Here is a 25,256-nt window from a genome sequence, read left to right as displayed (position 1 = left end):
TCAAAGCAAATTAACTTTTGCACATCAGTCAAATACCCCCAGATGTGATAGGCTTCAGGACTATTTTTCTGCCATTTCTCTTGTTCTTATTTGGGTAAAAAATTCATTAATTTAACCCTTGCTTGGCTTTAAAGCCAATCCCTTGTGAATTAACTCAAATTCACGATTCAGAAATAATCCAATTAAATCCATTTGGTTGCATGAAACTGCACTTTGTACTACAATTAGCTAATGAAGTACTTTCGAAGAGCAGTCACTGTTGTAATTTAAGGAAACACAGCACTAATTTGCACACAGCAGGATTCCAAGCATAGCAATGAGATTAGGGATAAATATAGGGCCAGACACCAGAAGATCTTCCTTGCTGTTCTTCAAATAGGGCTTGAGGATCTTTTGACCCTTGACCCCTCCATCCTTGCAAACTACCGCTCCATCTCCAACCTCCCTTTCCTCTCCAAAGTCCTTGAACGTGTTGGCACCTCCCAAATCCATCTCCAACTTTCCCAGAACTCTACGTTTGAATCCTTCCAATCAGGTTTCTGCCCCTGTCAACATACTGAAACAATCTTATCAAAGTCACAAAAGACATCCTATGTGACTGTGACAAAGGTAAACTATACCTTCTCGACCTGTCTGCAGCCTTTGATGCCATTGACCACACCATCCTCCTCCAACACCTCTCCACTGTCGTCCAGCTGGGTGGGACTGCTCTCAGCTGGTCCCATTCTTATCTATCTAATTGTAGCCAGAGATTCACCTACAATGACTTCTCTTCCTGCTTCTGCACCGTTACCCCTGGTGTCCCCCAAGGATCTATCCTTGGCCCCCTCCTATTTCTCATCTACATGCTGCCGGTCAGTGACATCATCCAAAAATAGTGTCAGTTTTCACATGTACATTGATAACACCTAGCTCTACCTCACCATGACCTTTCTTGACCCCCCCTACTGCCTCTAAGTTGTCACACTGCTTGCCCAACATCCAGTACTGGATGAGCAGAAATTTCCTCCTTCAGAAAGATCAAAGCCATTTTCTTCAGTCTCCATGACAAACTCCAACTACATCCCATTCCCTGGCAATTGTGAGGCTGAACCAGATTGCTTGCAATCTTAATGTCCTATTTGACCCTGAGATGGGCTTCTGGTCACATAACCCGTGCCATCACTAAGACTGCCTATTTCCACCTCCGTAACATCACCTGACTCCATTCCTGCCTCAGCTCATCTGCTGCTGAAACCCTCATCCATACCTTTATTACCTTTAGACTTGACTATCCCAACACACTTCTGACTGGCCTCCCATGTTCTGCCCTCTCTAAACTTGAGGTCATCCAAAACTCTGCTGCCTGTGTGCTAATGCACGCTAAGTCCCATTCACCCATCACCCTTGTACTCGCTGATCTACATTGGCTCCTGGTTAAGCAATGTCTCAATTTTAAAATTCTCATCCTTGCTTTCATATGCCTCACCCCCTATCTCTATAATCTCCCAGCCCCATAACCATCTGAGATATTTGCAGTCTTCTAATTCTGGCCTCTTTTGAGCATCCCTAATTTGAACTGCTCCACCATTGGTGGCCTTGCTTTCAGCTGCTTGGAGCCTAAGCTCTGGAATTCCCTCCCTAAACCTCTCCGCCTCTCTAGCTTTCTTTCCTCCTTTAAGATGCTCCTCAAAACCTACACCTTTGACCAAGCATTTGGTCATCTGCTCTAACATTGCTTTATGGGGCTCGTTGTCAAATTTTGCTTTATGATGCTCCTGCGAGGCACCTTGGGAAGTTTTATTACATTAGAGGCACTATATAAATATCACTTGTTATCCATCTGAGAGGGCAGACATGGCCTTGGTTTAAAGTCTCACGTGAAAGACTACGCCTCCAGCAGTGCATCATGTCTTCAGTACTGCACTGAAACTTCAGACTAGATTATGTGCTCAAGTCTTTGGAGTAGAGCTTAAAGCCATGACTTTGAGTCTGAATAATCCAAGGCTGACACAAGGCAGCTAATACAATCAACGCCTCTGCTACCATGCTGTGTAATGGACAATGTTCATCATCAACCGTAGCCGTAACTGACAGCTAATTTTTCCCACCACCGCAAAACTTTGGCGCTCCTCACCTCGCTCAGTCTTTCCTTTCTCCTGCAACCTACAGGCACTCATAATCTGAGCGTGGTGTCAACTAATTACCTCTTCTCCACTTTACCTATTTTTCTGGCCACTCTTTCCAACCCTGGTGGTGTCCTGTACGATGTCTTATACTCTCCACCCAGGTTTCTCATTGCATAAAGGTATCGCTAAGATAGGATGACCCGCAGATTGTTGTGGGATCCACACTGTTCACCTCCTCCTTTTTGACCTATATTGGCTCACGATGCAACAGTTCTGACCGGACCTTAAAGTCTAGTCAAGTTCTAGCGTTTGTTGCTTAAGTCTCAAAGGAGAGGTATCTTGGTGCAGCTTGTGCCGGGCAACATGTCCTTCAGCAGGAAGCTTTGTCACGCTTTGTGTTGCATATTTAGTGGCTTAGACTGTGAGAATAGACAGGTTTTGCAGACAAGTTGGCCTTCGAAAAGGATTTCCTTGAGCTTTGTATATTTATTAAATCAGAAGGCAAAAGGACAAATGGTGAAGAGTTTGGCCTCCGACTAAAAGTAGAATAAATCAAATAAACAAAATACTTGAAAAGAACTGTGAGCACAGAATCCAGGCTGATGCTCACAGTACAGAACTGAGGGAGTATTGCACTGTATCAGGTGCTTGTCTTTTGGATGAGATGTTAAAACGAGTCTCCGTCTGCCCTCTCAGGTGGATATGAAAGACCCCGTGGCACTATTTGGTAAAAGAGCAGCAGAGCTCTTCCCAATGTTCCGGCCAACATTCATCCCTCAAACACCATCACTAAAAATAGACTATCTGATCATCATCATATTGCCATTTGTGGAGCTTGCTGTGCATGTTTCCAACATGGCAACAGTGACTACAGTTCTAAAGCACTTCATTGGCTATAAAGCACTTTGGGATGTCCTGAGGTTATGAAAGTTGCTATATAAATGCATGTCCTTTCAAGTCTTTCCTTGATTCACTGAATAGGTGCTACCAGAGTGGGTTGGCATGTGCAGAGATATAGATCAAGAAATTGTGAAAGTGCAGCTCCAGGTATTCTGTCCAGCTCCCAGCAGCCCAATTGCAGAATCAACTCTCGTGGCCATAAATTAAGTGAAGCTAAAGCTCCCTTGAACTGAAGAAATCGGCTGAGCATCTTACCGCACAATATTTTCCAACAACTAATTCTATTTTTCCAATAACTTTATCAAGATAGTAAAAATCCACGTAGACCTATAATGAATGCTTGACAAAGTAACGGGGCTGTTTGGGGCTCCAAATGGTACGTGGATGTCCGGGCTGCTTTACGAGAGAGAGCAGACCCATTTAAATAATATGCAGAATGCTCAGTGGCTTTAAAAGACTTGTAAAGGACAAAAAGGATAGGTAATAATCCTTAGGAAGCCAGGGCAATTAACGGAGAATGTCCGATACTGAAAGCTGCACAATACAGATGTTCAAATTCCAATCCCTTCTTACAGTCCTGGCCTGCCACAGTTTATCTTATCTGTTGTGTCATCTGTGGGAGGAAGGGGAAAGGTCATTGGGGGGGGAGGATGGGCAATCAACTTAGGAAATGCATTGATAGCATCTGTAGGTTTGTATATAGTCTGGACTATCCTGTCTTAACTGATCACAGACTCCGTGTCTAAATACCTAACCGGGGTCAGTTTGTGCCATTAGAAAGGTCAATAGTTAACAGCAGCAGTTTTGCTTATGAGCAATCTTTTGTTCTTGAAAAGTTTGGACACTATTCAATAACTTTTAACCATAAAGACATCAGTGGACAGTACAATATTAGTGGATGGAGGGTCTGTTGTCTTCTCCTCGCCTGTCCTCCCCCATCTCCTCTCATCTCTATTCTTGGTGCTCAGGTGATCCAACATGACCACCAATATGAATAAGAAAGTATGCCCCATTAATTCTTTAGTGAAAGCACTGGGGATTTAATAGGATTATGGAGAAAGAGAAAGGTGAATGGGGCAAATTGGACAGCATATTCAAAGAGCTGGTACAGAAGGGCCAAATGGCCTCCTCCTGTGCTGCAGGTAACTATGATTTTAACGAAGAATACCATAGCTCATGCAGTTTCACTGTTGCAGAGATTTGGCTTGGTTCTGTCTGAAGGTGAGGTTGAGTGAGATAAGATTGTTAATTTAGACTTGGTTTGGTAATAATTGAACAATAATGAATCACAAGGCATGTCTGTAATGGGAGTTGGTCCACACCAGTGCTTCTTTTGCCATAAACTGGAGCCAAGCACTAAAATCCCCGGCCTGGCTAAAAGTCCCGTATCTGCAGACGTCAGTGTGCAAGGTCCAGTGCAGAAACAGGCCATTCAGCCCAACTAGTCTGTGCTACTCTTTATACTCCAAACAAGTCTCCTCTCATTCCATCTGCCTCATCTCAGCCTTTCAGCATATCTTTCTATTCCCTTTTCAGTATGTTAGCCCTTATTACAAAGGTTAAGAAGTCTTACTGCAATTATGCAATTATATAGGGCCTTACTGAGACCACATCTGGAGTCCTGTGACCAGTTTTGGTATCCTTACCTAATGAAGGATTTACTTGCCTTGTAGGGAGTGCAACAAAGGTTCACTAGACTGAAACCTGGGAAGAAAGGATTGCCCTATATTCCCTAGAGTTCAAAAGAATGAGAGATGATCTCATTGACAAATAAAATTCTTAACGGGTTTAGCAGGGTAGATGCTGGGACGATGTTTTCCCTGGCTGGGGAATCTAAAACTAAGGATCACAGACTCAGAATAAGGAATTAGCCATTTCGGATTAAGATGAGGAGCAATTTCTTCACACAGAGGGTTGTTAAGGTCTGGAACACATTAACTGAAAGGATGTTGGAATCAGATTCCAGTGGAACTTTCAAAAGTCAATTGAACATGTACTTGAAGAGGACTAATTTTCAGGGTTATGGGAAAAAAAGCTGAGATGTGTGACTAAATTTGACAGCTCTTTCAAAGAGCCAGTACAACAATGACAGGCCGAATAGCCTCCTTCTGTACTGTAAGATTCATGATTCTATAATTTGAAAGAATACAAATGGGTTGGGACTTCAAAGATATATAAGGTATGAAATGGAATGAAAAAGATCAATCAAACTAAACTCTGACGGTAGAACAGGAAAATTTAGGTGCAACCTAATAAAAGACAAGTTCATGACTGATGTCAGGAGATACACCATACAAAGATTGGTCAATATCTGGTAAGACAGTGCAGTCACTAACTCTGGCAACGTTTAGAGGGGATGTGCGAGGAAAGTTTTTTACACAGAGGGTGATGAGTGCCTGGAACTTGCTGCCAGGGGAGGTGGTGGAAGCAGATACGATAGCGATGTTTAAGAGACATCTTGACAAATATATGAATAGGAAGGGAATAGAGGGATATGGGCCCCGGAAGTGCAGAAGGTGTTAGTTTCGGCAGGCATCAAGATCGGCGCAGGCTTGGACGGCCGAATGGCCTGTTCCTGTGCTGTACTGTTCTTTGTTCTTTTGTTCTTTGTACTGGAGAAGCAGTTAGACACTGGGATGATGGGACCATAGGGTTCTATGGAAGGAAAAGCCTTATAGGCCAATTGGCCTACCTCACCTAAAGTGTTAACCTTGGCTCAGTGAATAGCACTCTTGTCTCTGATTCAGAAGGCTGTGGGCTTAGTTCCCGCTCATTGGAGTTGGGTGTTAGGCTGGAGTCCACTTTGGGATCAAATGGGGGTCCTTACCTTGCACTGTGTGGGGCAGAGTCACCCAGCAGTGATGTTCCCTGAATTGGTCAATTATTGGCCAGAGGATGTGCTGGCCATCCAATTAAGGACAGCAGGTGGGCTCTTGAAGCTGGTAGGACAATAAGAGGTGCCACCCACCCCCCCCCTCCCCCTGCCCCAGCTTGGAAGGAGCTGCAGCTAAGGGACAGGGTGACTCCATCTTGAGGTCCCCACTCAGCAACTTTTAAATAAAAAATGTCCACAGCAGCTGGGCCACCATTGTGGAGGGGGAACCCGTCCACAGAGCTGCCCTTGGTTGCAGCTGTAGCCAAAGAGGTGGAGAGGGCCTCAAAGCCTGCTTGGAGTGCTGGCCCTCCAGTCTGCCATCAGGAGTGGGGAGTGGTCAGAAGTGGGGATGTTCGCTGATGATTGCACAATGTTCAGCACCATTCGTGACTCCTCAGATACTGAAGCAGTCCGTGTAGAAATGCAGCAAGACCTGGACAATATCCAGGCTTGGGCTGATAAGTGGCAAGTAACATTTGCACCACGCAAGTGCCAGGCAATGACCATCTCCAACAAGAGAGAATCTAACCATCTCCCGATGACATTCAACGGCATTACCATCACTGAATCCCCCACTATCAACATCCTAGGGGCTACCATTGACCAGAAATTGAACTGGAGTAGCCATATAAATACTGTGGCTACAAGAGCAGGTCAGAGGCTAGGAATCCTGAGGACTGTAACTCACCTCCTGACTCCCCAAAGCCTGTCCACCATCTACAAGGCACAAGTCAGGAGTGTGATGGAATACTCTCCACTTGCCTGGATGGGTGCAGCTCCAACAACACTCAAGAATATCAACACCATCCAGAACAAAGCAGCCTGCTTGATTGGCACCCCATCTACAAACATTCACTCCCTCCACCACCAACCCATAGTGGCAGCAGTGTGTACCATCTACAAGATGCACTGCAGCAACGCACTAAGGCTCCTTAGACAGCATCTTCCAAACCCGCGACTTATATCACCTAGAAGGACAAGGGCAGCAAATACATGGGAACACCACCACCTACAAGTTCCCCTCCAAGTCACACACCATCCTGACTTGGAACTATATCACCGTTCCTTCACTGTCGCTGGGTCAAAATCCTGGAACTCCCTCCCTAACAGCACTGTGGGTATACCTACCCCACATGGACTGCAGCGGTTCAAGAAGGCAGCTCACCACCACCTTCTCGAGGGCAATTAGGGATGGGCAATAAATGCTGGCCTAGCCAGCAACGCTCACATCCCATGAATGAATTTTAAAAAAAGGAGGCCACCTCCAGGCAGCTGGCCTCTTCCTAACACCACGGGTCATTAACTTAAACTGGCAAGCCTGCAGCACAATTTTCATACCCACACACCTCTGTACTTACCTACATATGGGGGCAAAAATTCTGCCCATTAATCTAGGCTAGCATTTCAATGCACTACTGAGGGAGTGCTGCAATGTCAGAGGTGTCGCCTTTCACGGGTAAAACTGAGAGAATGAAAACAGAAACAGCTGGAAGTACTCAGCAGGTCTGGCAGCATCTGTGGAGAGAGAAGCAGAGTTAATGTTTCAGGTCAGTGACCCTTCATCAGAACTGGCAAAGGTTAGAAAAGAATTAGGTTTGAAGCAAGTGAAGGGGGTGGGGGAGAGAACAAAGGGGAAGGTATTTGATAGGGCACAGGGTGATGAAATAACAAAGCTGTCCTGGGACAAAGGCAAAGAGAGTGTTAATGCTTGTGGTGAAAGACAAAGCATTAGTCCAGAGAGAGTGTTAATAGCAAAATAATGAGCAGCTCTGACTACATGAAAAACAGACACAGGATTAAAAAATAAAATAAAACAAAATAAAATAAAAAATATAAAAATGTAAAACTAAGGCCAGTCATGCTCTGAAATTGTTGAACTCAATGTTCAGTCTGCAAGGCTGTAGAGTGCCTAATCAAAAGATCAGGTGCTGCTCCTTGAGCTTGCGTTGATGTTCACTGGAACACTGCAGCAGGCCAAAGATAGAAATGTTGGCTTGAAGGCAGGGGGATGTGTTGAAATGGCAAGCGACCAGAAGCTCGGGGTCATGCTTTCAGACTGACGAAGGTGTTCCACAAAGCAATCACCCAATCTGTGTTTGGTCTCCCCAATATAGAGGCAACCGCATTGTGAGCAGCGAATACAGTATACTAAATTGAACGACGTACAAGTAAATCACTGCTTCACCTGGAAGGAGTGTTTGGGGCCTTGGATGGTGAGGAGAGAGGAGATAAAAGGGCAGGTATTACACCTTCTGCGATTGCAGGGGTAGGTGCCGTGGGGAGGGGACGAGGTGTCGGGTGTAATGGAGGAGTGGACCAGGGTGTCGCGGAGGGAATGATCCCTTTGGAATGCTGACAGGGGAGGGCAGGGGAAGATGTGTTTGGTAGTGGCATCACACTGGAGGTGGTGGAGATGACGGAGGATGATCCTTTGGATGTGGAGGCTGGTGGGATGGAAAGTGAGGGCAAGGGGGAACTCTGTCGTGGATCTGGGAGGGAGAGGAAGGGATGAGGGCAGAAGTGCGAGAAGTGGGTTGGGCACAGTTGAGGGCCCTGTCAACCACAGTAGGGGGGAATCCTCGGTTGAGGAAAAAGGAAGACACATCAGAAGCGATGTTGTGGAAGGTTACATCATCAGAACAAATGCATCGGAGACGGAGAAACTGTGAGAATAGGATGGAGTCCTTACAGGAAACAGAGTGTGAAGAAGTGTAGTCAAGGTAGCCGTGGGAGTCAGTGGGATTATAATGAATATTAGGAGACAGACTATCTCCAGAGATGGAGACCGAGAAGTTGAGGAAGGGAAGGGAAGTGTCGGAGATGGACCATGTAAAGGTGAGGGAAGGGTGGAAATTCGAAGCAAAGTTGATGAAGCTTTCCAGTTCTGGGCGAGAGCAGGAATCGGCACCAATACACTCATCAATGTACCGGAAAAAGAGGTGGGGGAGGGGGCCTGAGTAAGACTGGAACAAGGAATGTTCAACATATCCCTGAAAAGGACAGGCATAACTAGGACCTGCTGCATATTTCCAGCACTTTCTGTTTTTTAGTTTTAGTTTAGTTTAGTTTAGAGATACAGCACTGAAACAGGCCCTTCGGCCCACCGAGTGTGTGCTGACCATCAACCACCCATTTATACTAATCCTACACTAATTCCATATTCCTACCACATCCCCACCCTGTCCCTATATTTCCCTACCACCTACCTATACTAGGGGCAGTTTATAATGGCCAATTTACCTATCAACCTGCAAGTCTTTTGGCTTGTGAGAGGAAACCGGAGCACCCGGAGAAAACCCACGCAGACACAGGGAGAACTTGCAAACTCCACACAGGCAGTACCCAGAATTGAACCCGGGTCGCTGGAGCTGTGAGGCTGCGGTGCTAACCACTGCGCCACTGTGCTGTTATTTCAGATTTCCAGCATCTGCAGTATTTTGCTTTTATTTTAGTGTAAAAACTTGTCTGCCCTCTCAGGTGGATGTAAAAGATTCCACAGTGCTATTCGACAAAGAACAAGGGCGCTCTCCCTGACGTCATGGCCAATTTTTTAATTCTTTCTTGGGGTATGGGCATCACTGGCAAGGCCAGCATTTGTTGTCCATCCCTAATTGCCCTTGAGAAGGTGGTGGGGAGCTGTCTTCTTTGTCAATTATGATTAGAATTTAGAAGGAACCTCTTTACCCAGGGAGTGGTTAGAAGTCACCACCACAAGGAGTAGTTGAGGCAAATAGCATAGATACATTTAAGGGAAAGCTATATAAGTACATAAGGCAGAAGGGAATTGAAGGGTGTGCTGATAGGATGAGATGAAGTAGGGAGGGCGGAGGCCTGTGTGGACCTTAAACACCAGCATGGACCTGTTGAGCCGAATGGCCTGTTTCGGTGCCATAAATTCTACGTAACCCATCCATAGATGGACTCGTTATCTTTATATTCAACCAGCAATAAAGCTTTGTCTGGAATCATGCCTCCATCTCATTTCCTTCCCTCTGTGTCTACAAAACTGATTAGTTCAAAAGAAAATTAAACATATGTTTATTTTCTTCAACTTCCCAGTAATCTGAATGATTTAATTGGTTAATTGTGGATCATAAATATGTTGTGTAAAGAGTATTTTTCGTCGGTAACAAACTAGCGTGAGTTTCTCCAAAATCATCACCCAATTGTGGGCCCACTCTCCAACTCTCTGCTTGAAAAATGTTTAGTAACTGCCTCATTTCTCAGAAATTGTGCAAAAGAATGCACCGGGGGGAAAAAAACTTGCATTTTCTGCAGCGTCTTTCACAACCTCAGGACGTCTCGAAAGCACTTTGCAGCCAATGAAGTACTTCTGATGTGTCGTAATGGAGGAAACACATTGGCCAATTTGCGCACAGCAAGCTCCCACAAATAGCACGGAGGTGATGACCAGATAATCTGTTTTTTCACTGATGTTGGTTGAGGAATAAATCTTCGCTAGGACAATGGGGATAACCCCCCAGCACTTTGATCGAAATAGTAACCGAGGGCTCTTTTACATCTAACTGAGAGGGAAGAGGGGGCCTGAGTTTAACATTTCATCATAAGACGCCACTCCCTCAGTCCTGCACTGGAGTGTCAGCTTGGATCTTGGTGCTCAAGTCTCCGGAGTGGAGCTTGAACCCATAAGAACAAAGAGGTAAATTCTGAAGCAGTTAACTAGGTGGAGATGTGGTGTGGTGGTAATGTCACTAAACCAATAATCCAGAGACCCAGGCCAATACCCTGGGACACAGGTTCAAATCCCACCACGGCAGCTGGTGGAATTTAAATTCTAATAAGTTCACTTAATAATCAAAAAATCTAGAATTGAAAGCTTGTCTCAGTAATAGTGCCATGAAACTATCATTGATGGTTCTAAAATTCCATCTGCTTCACTACTGCCCTTTAGGGAAGGAAATCAGCCGCCCTTAGCTGGTCTGGCCTACATGTGGCTTCAGACCCACAGCAATGTGGTTGATGTTTAACTATCCTCTGAAATGGCCGAGCAAGCCACTCAGTTGTCAAAAGCAACTAGGGATGGGCAACAAATGCTGGCCTTGCTAGTGGTGCCCACATCCCATGAAAGAATAAAAAAAGGTATTTACCTGTTTAAAAGGCTCTCTGCTTTCAACAACAGCAACTTGTATTTATATAGTGCCATTAATGTAATAAAACATCCCAAGGCATTGACAGAAACATTATAAAGCAATATTTGGCATTGAGCCGTATAAAGCGGTATTAAGTCCAAAAGCTTATCAAAGAGGTAGATCTTAAGGAGCTTCTTAAGAGAGGCGGAGAGGTTCAGGGAGGGAATTCCGCAGCTTAGCACCGTGGCAGCTGAAGACATGGCCACCACTGGTGGAGCAATTAAAATCGTGGCTGCTCAAGAGAGAAGAATTAGAGGAGCACAGATATCTCAGAGGGTTTTGGGGCTGGAGGAAGTTAGAGACAGGGAGGGGTGAGATCATGGAGGGATTTGAAAACGAGGATGAGAATTTTAAAATCAAGATGTTGCTTGACCGGGAGCCAATTAGGTGGGTGAATGGGACCGAGTGCAAGCTAGGACACAGACAGCAGTGTTTTGGGTGACCTCAGGTTTCCGGAGGGTAGAATATGCAAGGCTGGGTAGGAGTGCATTGTAATAGTCAAGTCTAGAGATAACAAAGGCATGGATGAGAGTTTCAGCATCAGAGAATCTGAGGCGGGGGCAGGGTCAGGCAATGTTATGGAGATGGAAATAGGCGGTCTTAGTGATGGTACAATATCGGGTCTTCCTGCAGTTTTGATGTGAGGCCTCCTGTGATTGTAAACAGAGAAAACAGCTGATTGAAGTGGTGTAAAGTTTCCATCAACTGTTAGCATTCACATGTGTGAAATTACACCAAGTTCCATGTGTCACAGTTGGTCAGTTTCCCAGCAATTGGAAGTGGGAAAATTGCGTCAGCACAAGCACGCCCACTGTGTGCGCAGGGGACTGCACTTGTAAATTGCCCATGCTGTTGCTCATGATCTTTTGGTCAACGCAGATTTGTTTACATACAAGCTGGCAATGGGTGGGAGACACACTTGGCAGAGGCATCTATTGGCTAAAGTTTACAACTGCACTGTGATCAGTTGGCATTGAATGGGGAGATGTTGTCATCGTAGCAGTCATTTTCATCTTCACCGCCTGAAGGCATCATCCAGCCATAATGGATGATTACCAAGTGTCATTGGTAATGGGGCTAGATGGCCATCTAAGTGCTGAGAATGAAAATTGCTCCCAGCAATAGACAAGGATGCTGACACAAAAGCCTGACCCAAATTTGTGACAACAGGAAGTAAAATTTGTGCACGCTCTGGATTTTTAACAATGTCCATATGTATTGAATGACACGAAACTTAATGTTGATCTAGTCTAATCTAGGACGTGGTTGGAACCGGAAGCAATTTACACTGTTTTAAGTGCTCTTGGTATTCCACAGGTACACAGGGCTGTCATCAAAAACCATTTCTCAGTAAAAAAAAACATTTACAAGCACTCTTCTGATTAGATTTTTGTTTTGGTCAGCCAATCATCTCAAATATATGGAAACCCACCAGCAGAGTCTCCAATAGAAATAGCTGAGAAATCCATACAGCTGGAGGTTGACAGCTACAGAAGCATAGGGCACAGGTTAGCAAGGATGTAATGTTAGTGACACCCCACTCACCTCCAATATGGGCAAAGGTAACTAAAAGAAAAAGAAAGCTTTGCAGTTAACTTTCATGACCACTAGACATCTCCACTCGCTTTACAGCCAATGAAGTTCCTTTGAAGTGCAATCACTGTTGCAATGTAGGAATTTCTTTTGCTCTTTCATGGGATGTGAGCATCACTGGCCAGGCCAGCATTTATTGCCCATCCCTAATTGCCCTTGAGAAGGTGGTGGTGAGCCGCCTTCTTGAACTGCTGCAGTCCATGTGTTGTAGGTACACCCACAGTGCTGTTAGGGAGGGGGTCCCAGGTTTTTGACCCAGCGACAGTGAAGGAATGGTGATATAGTTCCAAGTCAGGATGGCATATAGCGGAACCTTGCAAATGTTGGTGTTCCCGTGCGTCTGCTAGGTGGTAGAGGTCGCGGGTTTGGAAGGTGCTGTCGAAGGGGCCTTGGTGAGTTGCTGCAGTGCATCTTGTATATGATACACACTGCTGCCACTGTGTGTCAGTGGTGGAGGGAGTGAATGTTGAAGGTGGTGGATGGGGTGTCAATCAACAATCAAGCAGGCTACTTTGTCCTGGATGCTGTCGAGCTTCTTGATGATTGTTGGAGCTGCACCCATCCAGGCAAGTGGAGAGTATTCCATCACACTCCTGCCTTGGGCTTTATAGATGGAGGACAGGTATTGGGGAGTCAGGAGGTGAGTTACTCGTTGCAGGATTCCCAGCTAAATCTGCACAGCCAACAAGCAGTAGGGTATCTTGCTGCTGCTTGTCCAGTCAGGAGCAGCTTACTCGGGAAGGCACTGGGACTCCAGGGCATATCACCAGTGTAACAGTGCCAGAAGTGTGGCATTAATGCACCTAAACAAAGTTCCCTTCCCATGTTCATTGGGAAGAATCCCAGGCCCAAATGACAGGTTCCACTACTGAGTCTGGTTGGCTGGTCAGTTATCAACAGTGTTAGGCTAAAGAGGATGAGTTTTTTTAAGCACAAAGGCCATTGGATTCAGAGGGAAGTTTTTACTAGGTATTGTATCCTTCCAACACTATATATTGTGGGCGGCACAGTGGCGCAGTGGTTAGCACCGCAGCCTCACAGCTCCAGGGACCTGGGTTCGATTCCGGGTACTGCCTGTGTGGAGTTTGCAAGTTCTCCCTATGTCTGCGTGGGTTTTCTCCGGGTGCTCCGGTTTCCTCCCACAAGCCAAAAGACTTGCAGGTTGATAGGTAAATTGGCCATTATAAATTGTCACTAGTATAGGTAGGTGGTAGGGAAATATAGGGACAGGTGGGGATGTTTGGTAGGAATATGGGATTAGTGTAGGATTAGTATAAATGGGTGGTTGATGTTCGGCACAGACTCGGTGGGCCGAAGGGCCTGTTTCAGTGCTGTATCTCTAATCTAATCTAATCTAATCTATCATAGAATCATAGCCATTTAGCCCATCGAGTCTGTGCCGTCTCTTTGGAAGAGCAATCCAGTTAGTCCCACACCCCAAGCTTTCTCCATATCCCTGCAAGTTTTTCTCTTTCAAGTATTTAACCAATTCCCTATTAAAGGCTCCTATTGAATCTGTCTCCATTGCCCTGTCAGGCAGCACATTCCAAATCCTAACCACTCAGTGCGTAAAAAATGTTTTTCCTCATGTCGCCTCTGGTTCGTTGGCCAATCGCCTTAAATCCGTGCTCTCTGGTTATTGATCCTTCTGCCACAGGAAACTGTTTCCCTTTTATTTACTCCTGCCAGACCCTTCATGATTTTGAACACCTCTACCAAATCTCCTCTTAGCCTTCCCTGCTCTGAGGAGAAAAACCTCAGCTTCTCTAATGTCTCCATATAACTACAATCCCCCATCCCTGGAACCATTTTGGTAAATCACTTCTGCACCCTCTCCAAAGCCTTCCTAAAGTGCGGTGCTCAGAATTGGACACAGTACTCCAGCTGGAGCTAAACTAGAGTTTTATATGCGATATATTGAGCTGAGCAGACGGAAGATACTGGTGGGAATGGTCGGAGAGCTAAGGCTTTAGAAAGACAACGGCCAGGAATTTCCTTGGATTTACTTGCATTACACCAGTGAAACAGTGTCAGAAGTGTGGCATTAATGTACCTAAACAGAGTTCCCTTCCCACTGGACCCCCAGTGAAGCTATGGCCACAGAGTGAGAGCAGCAGACATTCCGGCCAAAGGTTATTTGGACAGTAGTTATTTAGCTACATTACTGTAATAGTTTGGGCGTTGGACCATTCAAGCCACCCTGCTCAGTTTTATTTCTGCCCATATCCTGCTAAATATTTTGTACTGTGTGGTCAATAAGCTCATAATGAATAAGCTGTGTTAAGTTACATATATATATATATATATATATATATAAATATACTAAGTATATTGTGCACCATGCCAAATACCGAATGTTTAATGGCATTGGGCTGAGAAAGTTTTCTTCTCCACAACCACTCTTAAATGTGTCCAGGTAGATAGATTTGTGTTGGGTCAAGGTATCAAGGGATATGGAACCTAAGTGAGCAAATGGAGTTAAGGTACAGGTGAGCCATGACCGAACTGAATGGCGGAACAGGCTCGAGGGGCTGAATGGCCTCCTCCTGTTCCTAGGTGCCTGAAAATGGGGGTAGCCTTCTTAACTGTGTGCTAATTGAAATGTGTACGTGCTTCACTCTCGATAATGCTTCTTCCATCATAAAGTTGGTTTGTTTCATTCCATCAGGATATCCACTTGCTTCTTCAGTCAATCGTTGAGAATAGCAAAAGGGAAAATAATGAAGTCATGCTAGCCTTGGGTTTCCAACTCGGTAGTACCTCCTGGTCCTGAGTCGGAAATAATGGCGAGTAAGATTGTGGAACTCGCTACCACAAGTTGAGGTGAATAGTATAGATACATTTAAAGGGAAGCTAGATAAACACATGAGGACGAGAGGACTAGAAGGATATGCTGATAGAATGAGATTAAAAGGGGTGGAGGAGGCTCATATGGAGGATAAATACCGGCATAGATGATTTGGGCCGAATGGCCTGCTTCTGTGCTGTAAACTCCAAATAAGTTATGGGACGTTCAGTGAAAGAATCACATAATTTGCTAAGCATCTTTCTTTCATGTAACACACTGACAGCACCCCACCCTTTTCTACCCAGGGCGTGGCTCCAACTCCACTGCACATACTCTGGAGCAGACAAATAAAACCCGTGCGCCAAAGTGTGAACGCACACATCCGGAGCTGGGTAGGCTGGTCCGTGCTAAAAGACATTCTCTCACAGCCAGTAAGTATTTACTAATCACTGCACAAGGAAAGGTGTAGAGTGACCCAAGGCCTGTGTGTGAGTGAGTATGTGAGGGTGGGAGTGTGTTTGTGTGAGGGTGGGAGTGTGTATATGTGTGTGTGTGTGTGTGTGTCTATGTGTGAGTAAGTGTTTGTGTGTGTGTGTGTATATGTGTGTCTGTGTGTGAGTGAGTGTGAGTGTGTTTGTGTGCGTGTGTGTCTATGTATATGAGTGTGTTTGTGTGTGAGTGTGTTTATGTGTGTGTGTGCATGTGAGTGTATCTGTGTGTGCTTGTGTGAGTGACTATGCTTCTGTGAGTGTTTGAGTGAGGGTGAGTATGGATATGTGTGTGTGCACGTGAGTGTGTGTTTGTGTGAGTGAGTGTATGTGTAAAGTCTTTACAAGACAACCATTTTTTTCCCCAGTGAAAGATCCTCACCTCAGTCCCAAAGATTATAAGTGTTAAAGCATGCTCCCTTGTTCTGGACTCCCCCCATCAGAGGAAATAGTCTCTATCTGCCTTAATAAATGCTATAATCATCTTAAACACTTCAATTAGATCTACTCCCGAGGGCATACAAGCTTAGTCTATGCAAGCTGTCTTCATAATTTAACTCAGATAGCCCCAATGTCATTCTGGTGAATCTGTTTTGCACTCCCTCCAAGGCCAACATATCATTCCTAAGGTCTGGTGCCCAGATCTGAAAGGCCATTGTGTAAACATTCTTGAAAATTCTTAGTAAGTGTGTAAAAGGTTTCCATGCAGTTATTACAAGTTTGAGCTTGCTTGGCTGTTAAGAGCTGGTGGAGACAATATTTATTCTAGTTTCAGTTGAAACCTGCTTATCATTCATGTGAGAAACCTGGATGTTCTAATTGTTCCTCGGAATAATGACTGTGACAAGAAATTACACTCAGGCAATTTTTTCATGGAGTTCTGTAACTGTTGCCAAGACACTGCTCTTTCTCTTATCTTCCAGATAATTTTCAGTTACTTCCTGCAGAGAGACTTGAGAAGCTGGGATTGTTCTCCTTAGAGAAGTTTAAGGGGAGATTTAATAAAGACGGTCAAAATCATAATAAAGGATTTTGATAGAGTAAATAAGGAGAAACAGTTTCCACTGGTGAAAGGGCTGATAACCAGAGGACACAAATATAAGGTGATTGGTAAAAGAACCTGAGGGGACTTGAGGGATTTTTTTTTATACAGCGTGTTGCTGTGATCTGGAATGCGCTGCCTGAACGGGCGATAGAAGCAGATTCCAAAGATTTGAAATGGAAAAATGTTGCCAGGGTATGGGGAAAAAGCACTGTTATACAGTTTCCTCTTGCTCTGGTGAACCAGATTTAATGTGACAAAAAAGGAAATAAGTTGTAGAACTATGGGGAAAGAGCAGGAGGATTGGGATTAACTCAATAGCTCTTTCATAGAGCTGGCACAGTCACGATGGGTCGAATGGCCTCCTTTGATGCAGAATGATTCTATGTAGAGGTAAAAGAATCTGGAAAGTTGAAGAGATGTTGGGGGTGGGGTTTTGGCAGTGTGCAGGGATAAACATCCAAGGAGGTGCTGCTGACACCGTGTCTTGACTGCCGCAGGTGCATGATGGGAAGTAAAGCCACTATTTTTATCTGGCAGTGTTGCATGTCTTGATGATCCCATGAGTTCAAACTACAGCCAAGGAATGACATGCAGCCCCTGAGCCATCCTGATCTGTTCCTCAACGTCATGGCAATTCAGTCTTGTAGTTCTTAGTTGCTTATTTCCCCCATGGACCTAAGGTGTAGTTGCTTCATTGATGTCCAGATCTATTGGTAGGGGCCCTACAGCTTAGAGTTGGTGTTGACGAGATTGGCTCACGTTGAGTGGTTATATCATCTTTTAGAGGAACTAAGACCATCCTCGCTAACAGAGACTAAGTACAATCGGGCGCTACTCCTTGCCCGCAATAGTCTGTGACATCATGTCTCAGTTGTGTCCGCAGTTTCCCCAATGAGGGGAAGACATTTTGCAAATTTGTTTGGCCGCTGGGGAGGAGCCTCCCCTTGCTGAGGGTGAGCTTCTGTCCCAAGTGAGCACACGCTTCTCAGTGTTTGATGACATCCCTTTGCAACCAATCATCTCCAACGCTGGAGTTGTGAACAACCCCCTTCGACATCTACCGAATGATGAATGAATGACCGCCACCAAAATTAACTTAATAAAAATCCGCTGAGACCCAGACACAGATGCAGGGCTTTAAGTACAAATAATATAACGCTTATTGAATTGCCCAGAACAGTTAGGATGGTTAAGGCATTATAAGTTATAATTATTTATAATTAGCTTCAGTATAAGTGAGAAACAGTTAGTGCCTTATGCCCAACATAAGAGAGTGCCTGTGATAAGCTGCACTAGGAAAATAGGTCGCAGGCGAACCTAGAATTTACACACAATACTTCCTTCTAAATCCTAGTGTTGTGGCCACCAGGACTATCAGAACCTCCCCTTCCAGGCATCAGCCGTGGCTCAGTCAGTAGCTCCCATGCTTCACAGTAAGAAGGTCCTGCTCCAGAGACGTGAACACAAAACCCAGGCTGATACTGGAGTACAGTCCTGAGGAATGGGTGCCAATCAAGTGGGCTGCTTTGTCTTGGATGGTGTCGAGCTTCTTGAGTGTTGTTGGAGCTGCACTCATCCAGACATGTGGAGGCTATTCCATCATACTCCTGACTTGTGCCTTATAGATGGTGGAGAGGCTTTGGGGAGACAGGAGGTGAGTTACTCGCTGCAGGATTCCTAGCATCTGACCTGCTCTTGTAGCCACAGCATTAGTGTGCCTGGTCCAGTTCAATTTCTGGTCAATGGTAACCCCAGGATGTTGATGTTGGGGGATTCAGCGATGGTAATGCCATTGAATAATGGAACATCGGGATTAGTGTAGTCAATAGGCGTGCCCTAATCTTCCAGTGATCCTATGATGCGATTCTCTAAACCTTGCCTTTCCTGAACTACAGCATGAAAACAATCCGAAGGAAAGATTCTCGCTGAAACACAAACAGAAAGGTTGAGATCTGATCTAAATTTTACAATACACAATGGTGTCAGTGTTGACAATGTAGAGAAGTATCATGCAAAGGCAAAATGGACCATATTAGTTACCCCTACGGTAAAGAAAGGTATTGAGGGGTACATAACCAACTGAATACTTTCACTGGAAGTTTCACCAAGCAACAGCTTACATGGGAAATTCAGATATGCAAGGGGCAACATTTTCCCACCATGGAGTCTCTAATTTTTACTGGGCCTAAATATTGGCCCCTTCACTTTTAAGCATCTATTGAACTAGCATAAAAGTTATTCCTTAAACTAGGCTGGATTGTGATTGAAAAACCACACACCATACCTGTCTTACAGGCATTCCTAGCAGACTGGTCAAACCTGCCAAATGCACAAAGACGCATGATCGACCCTAAGTTGAGCTTCATTTAAGAAATAACTTGCCACTCAGAATCATCACTTGTGGGTGAGACAAAAGAGAGCTGGACCAGTTCCAAGTTGATCAGAAAATAGAGGGTTAAGAGGAAGGTGACATAAAAAGAAATTGAAATTGCATGTGCTGATTGACCGAGTGGCCTTTTCTTCATTGAATATTGCATCACAATCATCATGCTTCATTTCGAATCAGGCCCACCCACCCGCTCTCTCCCTATAATCCTGTAAATTTTATATATAAGTACATATCCAAATTCCAATTCTTGTTCTTTGATCAACCAGTCATTCAATAATAACCTCCCTCTTATTTTGCAGAAAAATTCCTTCACTTCCCAAGCTCCCAAAAATAATACTTAATACAACAAATTGCATTCGAATTGTAAATAGTCAAAGAGTCATTTACAGCACAGAAGGTGGCAATTCGGCCCATCGTTCATGCCAGCTGTCTGCAGAACAATCCAGTCATTCCCACTCCTCCACTCGTTGCGTAAAAAAAAATTGTTTCTCACATTCCCCCTGCATCTCTTGCCCAAAAATCTTCAATCTGTGTCCCTTAGTCCTTGTACCATCAGTTAATGGGAACAGTTTTTCCTTGTCTATCTTAACTAAGCCTGTCATAATCCTGTACACCTCTATCCAATCTCCCCTCAATCTCTTTTGCTCCAAGGAGAACAACCCCAGCTTCTCCAAACTAACCTTGCAGCTAAAATTTCTCATCCCTGGAACCATTCTGGTAAATCTCCTCTGCACCCGCTCAAGGACCCTCACATCCTTCCTAATGTGTGGCAACCAGAACTGGACATGTTACTGTCAAGTTGTTTGACCACAACAGGTTTAATTCTTTCTTAAAGTGGATGTACTGGCCAATTCAGTAGCTGTTTGATTACTTACTTGCTATGATCATAACGAGAACCAATCCAACAGGTTTTCTTGAGTTAACAAAGAAAGTGGTTAACTTTATTGTACCTAAACTAAACTAATGAAAATAATAAACTATGTGCCAACTTTCACTCACACACAGACACACACACCAGAGGTTTACACACACACAAATAGGTTACAGAGTGGGGAAAGGTAGATTTGTTGTGTTAGAGTCCATTGAAAAAAGGGATATACAGTCAGTGGGTTTGGTAATTCGGCTGGCTTCTAGCTGAGTTTGGTGGTCCTGAGGCTTTTAGTTTGAAGAGGTGGTTGACCGAATTGGTTGATCTCTCGGAGACAATGATGCGACGATTTCCTCCAATGGGGTTTCTGATTGTCGGTGAAGTATGCAAAGGTGGTCAGGCAATGGGCAGGATTTGAAAGCTTTCAAGCTGGAATGGAGTGAGAGAGAGAGAGACCCCCCACTTGGGTCTGCACATGTCAGAGTCAGGAGGCCTCTCCTCTGTTATAGAAAACACAAGCTTAAAACCGCAGATAGGGAGGGACTTGTCACATGACAGTCACTCAGTGATTCAAACATAGCAGTTAGCGGTATTTCTCTCTTGCTAAAAGAGCAGGTAGTTCCCTTAAACTTCCTGAGTCTTGGTTCTTGCAAAGCATGAGCAGCCATTTCGCCTCCATCTCCTCACAGGCCATGCAAATTAGGTGACTATCCTAATTTCCAGCAAAGTCATCTTTTTTATCTGTTCCTTTTAAAATTTCTTCAAAATATTTAAATTCAGATCTCCAGTCAGTGGATGAAAGAAAATTATCATTCAACAAAGCAAGTTGGCGTGACAGATGCAATACTCTAGTTATAGCCTAACTAGAGCTTTATAGAGGTTCTGCATAACTTGCCTGCTTTTGTATTCAATACCTCTATTTATGAAGCCTAAGATCCCATATGCTTTACTAAGCACTCTCTCAATATGTCCTGCCACCTTCAAAGATCGATGCATATAACCTCCAAGTCCCTCCGTTCCGGCACACGCTTTACAACTGTAATATTAAGTATATATTGCATCACCCTTCTGCCAAAATGCATCACCTCACACTTGTCTGTATTAAATTCCATCTGCCACTTGTCTGCCCATTCTGCTAGCCTATCTATGACCTGTTGCAGGCGGTTCGTATCATCCTCACTGTTTGCCACTCCAAGTTTGGTATCTTCAGTAAATTTTGAAATTCTGCTCTGTATTCCAAGATCCAAGTCATTTATATATAGCAAAAAAGCAGTGGTCCCAGCACTGACCCTTAGGGAACACCACTGTCTACCATCCTCCAGGCTGAAAAGCAATCATTTACCACAACTCGTAGTTTTCTGTCCTTAAGCCATTTTTAAAATCCAATTGGACACTGACCCTCCTATTCCATGAGCCTCAATTTTGTTAACCAGCCTTTTATGTGGTACTTTATCAAACACTTTCTTAAAATCCATGTGGACAACATTCACAGCATTCCCTTTATCAACTTTCTCTGTTACTTCATCAAAAAATTCAATTAGATTAGTCAAGCATGATCTGCCTTTTACAAATCCATGCTGGCTCTCATTAATTAACTCTAACTTCTCCAACTGCCTGTTGAATTTTTTTCCCTGATTGTTTCTAAAACCTTACCCACCACTGATGTTAAACTAACTGGCCTGTTGTTGCTAGCACTGTCCTTACACCCTTTCTTGAATAAGGGCGTCACATTTGCCACTCTCCATGAGGGTAAAATAGTTGTGGCTGTTATGTGGAATTACTATGTTTCGTTTAATTATATAGATGATGATTAATTTTTTCAAAGAAGTTGCAAGTTCCTGATAGAATGCATAGATGTGGCAATCACTGCAATTCGGGGTAAACATGTCACCTTGCAGCTATCATTCTCATGGAATCTCACATTTAGATGAAAGGTTTGCATTTATATAGCACCTTTCACAATCTCCCAAAATGTTTTACAGCCAATGAAGTACTTTTGAAGTGTAGTCATTGTTGCAAAGTAGGAAACACAACAGCCAATTTGCACGCAGCAAGCTCCCACAAACAGAAATATGATCATGACCAGTTATTCTATTTTTTGTGATGTTGATTGAGGGATAAATATTGGCCAGGAAACCGGGGATAACTCCCCTGTGCTTCTTCAAAATAAGGCCATAGGCTGAAATTTTACATTGTGGCAGTAGCCCAACCCAATGGCTTTAAAGTTGGAGGAGAGCCCGCCCCCACTGGGCCTGGAAGCCGTGCAGCTATTTTGCGTGGCTGAGGCCCTTAACTGGCCTTGTCAGGACATCCACCCCTCTGAGGCAGGAAGTCTCGCCTCCAAGAGATGCCAGCCAATCAGAGGTCCAGCAGCTCTTCAATGCCAACAGCACCATCCAGAACGGATGGAGGAGGCCCCGGAAAGGGTAAGTGGGGATCAGGCCTCGCTGGGGACAATCAGCTGGGCCCTGGTGAGGCTGCAGGGTGGGGCGCAGGTGGAAATCAACCAAGAAGGAGGGGGGCGGCTAGTGATGCTGGAGCGTCCTCCATGGTGCAAAGAGTGCCTGGTCAGGAGGGCCCTCCCCCCACAGTCCGCATGGAGGCCGCCAGTTATTACTAGGCAGCCTCCTCAGGTGCTGAAGTGCCCGTCCGCCACTGGTAATATTCCAGCGGCAGCGGGAGGAGGCCCTAAAGTGGCAATTAATTGGCCTGAGAGGGCAGATGGGACCTTAGTTTAATGTCTCTTCCGAAAGACGACACCTCTGACAGTGCAGCACACCCTTAGTACTACAGTGGGCTTTCAGCCTCGATTTTTGTACTCAAGTCCTGGAGGGGGACCTTGAACCCACAACCTTCTGACTCAGAGGGAAGAGTGCTTCCAACTGAGTTACAGCTGACACCTACAGCTAGTCAAGGACAATTCTTTTAGGCCAATTATTCGTTCCTTTTTCATCACTCTGACAAAAAGATTTTCTTAAAGTTGTACTAAATTCCAAAATTGCTCATAGGTTAACCAAAAGGTTAAAGTAATAAAGGGCTGTAACCTAGCGGAGCGGATCACTGCTCTTTTATAGAATCCAACTTTCCAGTAATTTCAATGATCCATTGATCCCAGTCAGAATATCAGAAAGGAGATGAAAGGGAAAGTTTGCCCCAAAGTCTGTGCTTTCCTTTTTGACTTACATTGGAAGTTGTGTTACTCAGTAACACAGTCCAGCCACTTTTGGTACACAGGAAGTTCTAACTTTCACACAACCACCTCTCAACAAGATTTTTTAGGCTGCTTTTCATTCTGTTGTGTTTAACTTTCAAAGTTAGGTGTTCAGTGAGGCACATGTGAGTTCCTGGCGGAGCTAATGTGCACAATTCAAGGTTACAGGTATTAAGTTGGTCCAAAGTTAGAACAATATTCCTCCAAGGGGAAGAATGCAGTGGATTTAATATAAGTAACAAAAATGGTAATGGAGTAAATAATGGGACTTAAGAGAGACAAATCTCCAGGACCTGATAGTTTTCCTGCCATGATATTAAAAGAATTAGGTGTGGAAATTGCAGATGGATTGGTCATGACTTTTAAAAGCACTCCACATGCAGGTATATTGCCTTTGGCTTAGAAAATTGCAAATGTCTCTCCATTATTTAAGATGAGAGAGGCCAGGTACCTCTCAATATATCAGTTTTACATCAGTTTTCGGGAGGCTACTGGAATCTATCATCAGAAACAGAGTGACTAAGCACCTGGACAAATATCAGTTGATCAAAGAGAGTCTGCATGGATTTCTGAAGGATAAGTCATGTCTGACTAATCTCGTTGGCCACCACCATGGAGGATAGGGAAGTGTCTACGGATGTTGTTTATATGGACTCCCAGCGGGTATTTGATATGGTCCGACACAAGAGCTTATTAGTAAAAATGAAAGCACACGTAATTGGAGGTAACCTTGTGACTTGGATCAACAATTGTTGAGCGGTAGGAGACAAAGGATTAATTCTGTGATTGGCAGGATGTGACAAGTGACTGCAGGCAGACGCCCTGGGTGCATCGCTAGTGGTGTGGATGTCTGCCATTGCCATTTAAATGAAGGGACGTCCCTCTGACCCTGATGAACTTTGGCAGGTCAGATTTGGTGGTCCCAAGTGGTTGCATCTTCACATTTATGGATTTTTGGGGCCTATGAGCATTGCTAAGTAATACTTATGCTATTTATACACTATGTAACCAGTAAATTGCACACGATGTTGCTAACAGTTGATGAGTGTAAGTTTTTTTTATATATGTTACAAGATGGTGAAAGAATTGGAAGACAATAGAAATTTGCTCCACAGAAGCAACCTAGTGGCCAAAGCCTGCAACTGCATGGTGATAGTTGACATAGAAAGATTGAATACATTGACATTGCAATTTACAATGGTAAATATTGACAGAAAAATGTGACAAAAAATCATGGCAAGAAAGAAAGAACTTGCATTATATATTGCTCCTCTGACAAAGTAGCAAAGTGCTTTACAGCCAATTATGTACTTTTGAAGTGTAGTTACAATTGGAATGTAGAAAACGCAGCAGTCAGTTTGTGCACAGCAAGCGCCCACAAAGAAGAATGACCAGATAACCTGTTTTTTTTTGTGATGTTGACTGAGGACACCATGGAGAGCTCCCCTGCTCATCTTAGAATAGTCATGGGATCTTTTACATCCACCTGAGAGAACAAACAGGGCATCTGCTTAACACCTCATCCAAAGAAGGCACCTTTTACAGTACAACACTCCCTCAATGTCAGCCTAAACTTTGTGCTCAAGTCTCTGGAATGGGACTTGAACCCTTGATCATCTAACTCACCAGCAAGAGTGATACCCATTGAGCCACAGCTGATAGCAGGAAATAAGGTTTGTGGGCAGGAAATGCACATAATTTTCAATAATATATAGATATGCGAGGCACCTGATAACTAAAACACAACTGAACTAGCCAAACTAAGCATATGATTGGGCAAAAAACCATTACAGTTGCAAAGTGTTCCAAGTATTACTAACTACTGACAGCACAGAAACAAG

General features: G+C 44.3%; 1 protein-coding gene across 3 annotated transcripts in view; it reads left to right on the top strand.

Moving 5' to 3' along the window:
* kitlga (kit ligand a) overlaps window positions 1–25,256 on the top strand; it is a 122,387-nt gene that overhangs the window by 78,967 nt on the left and 18,164 nt on the right. For 2 of the 3 annotated variants that reach the window (XM_068050277.1, XM_068050278.1), the window contains one exon: window positions 15,720–15,845. The exons of the other annotated variant lie outside the window; for it this stretch is intronic. In XM_068050277.1, coding sequence (XP_067906378.1) covers window positions 15,720–15,845 — 126 coding nt within the window. The remainder of the gene's footprint in view (window positions 1–15,719; window positions 15,846–25,256) is intronic. 3 annotated transcript variants of the gene reach the window in all.

Source organism: Heterodontus francisci, chromosome 18, assembly GCF_036365525.1.
Source record: "Heterodontus francisci isolate sHetFra1 chromosome 18, sHetFra1.hap1, whole genome shotgun sequence".
In the NCBI taxonomy this organism is placed as follows: domain Eukaryota; kingdom Metazoa; phylum Chordata; class Chondrichthyes; order Heterodontiformes; family Heterodontidae; genus Heterodontus; species Heterodontus francisci.
The sequence above is the reverse complement of the archived record's forward strand: the minus strand, read 5'-3'. Positions and strand labels throughout refer to the sequence as shown.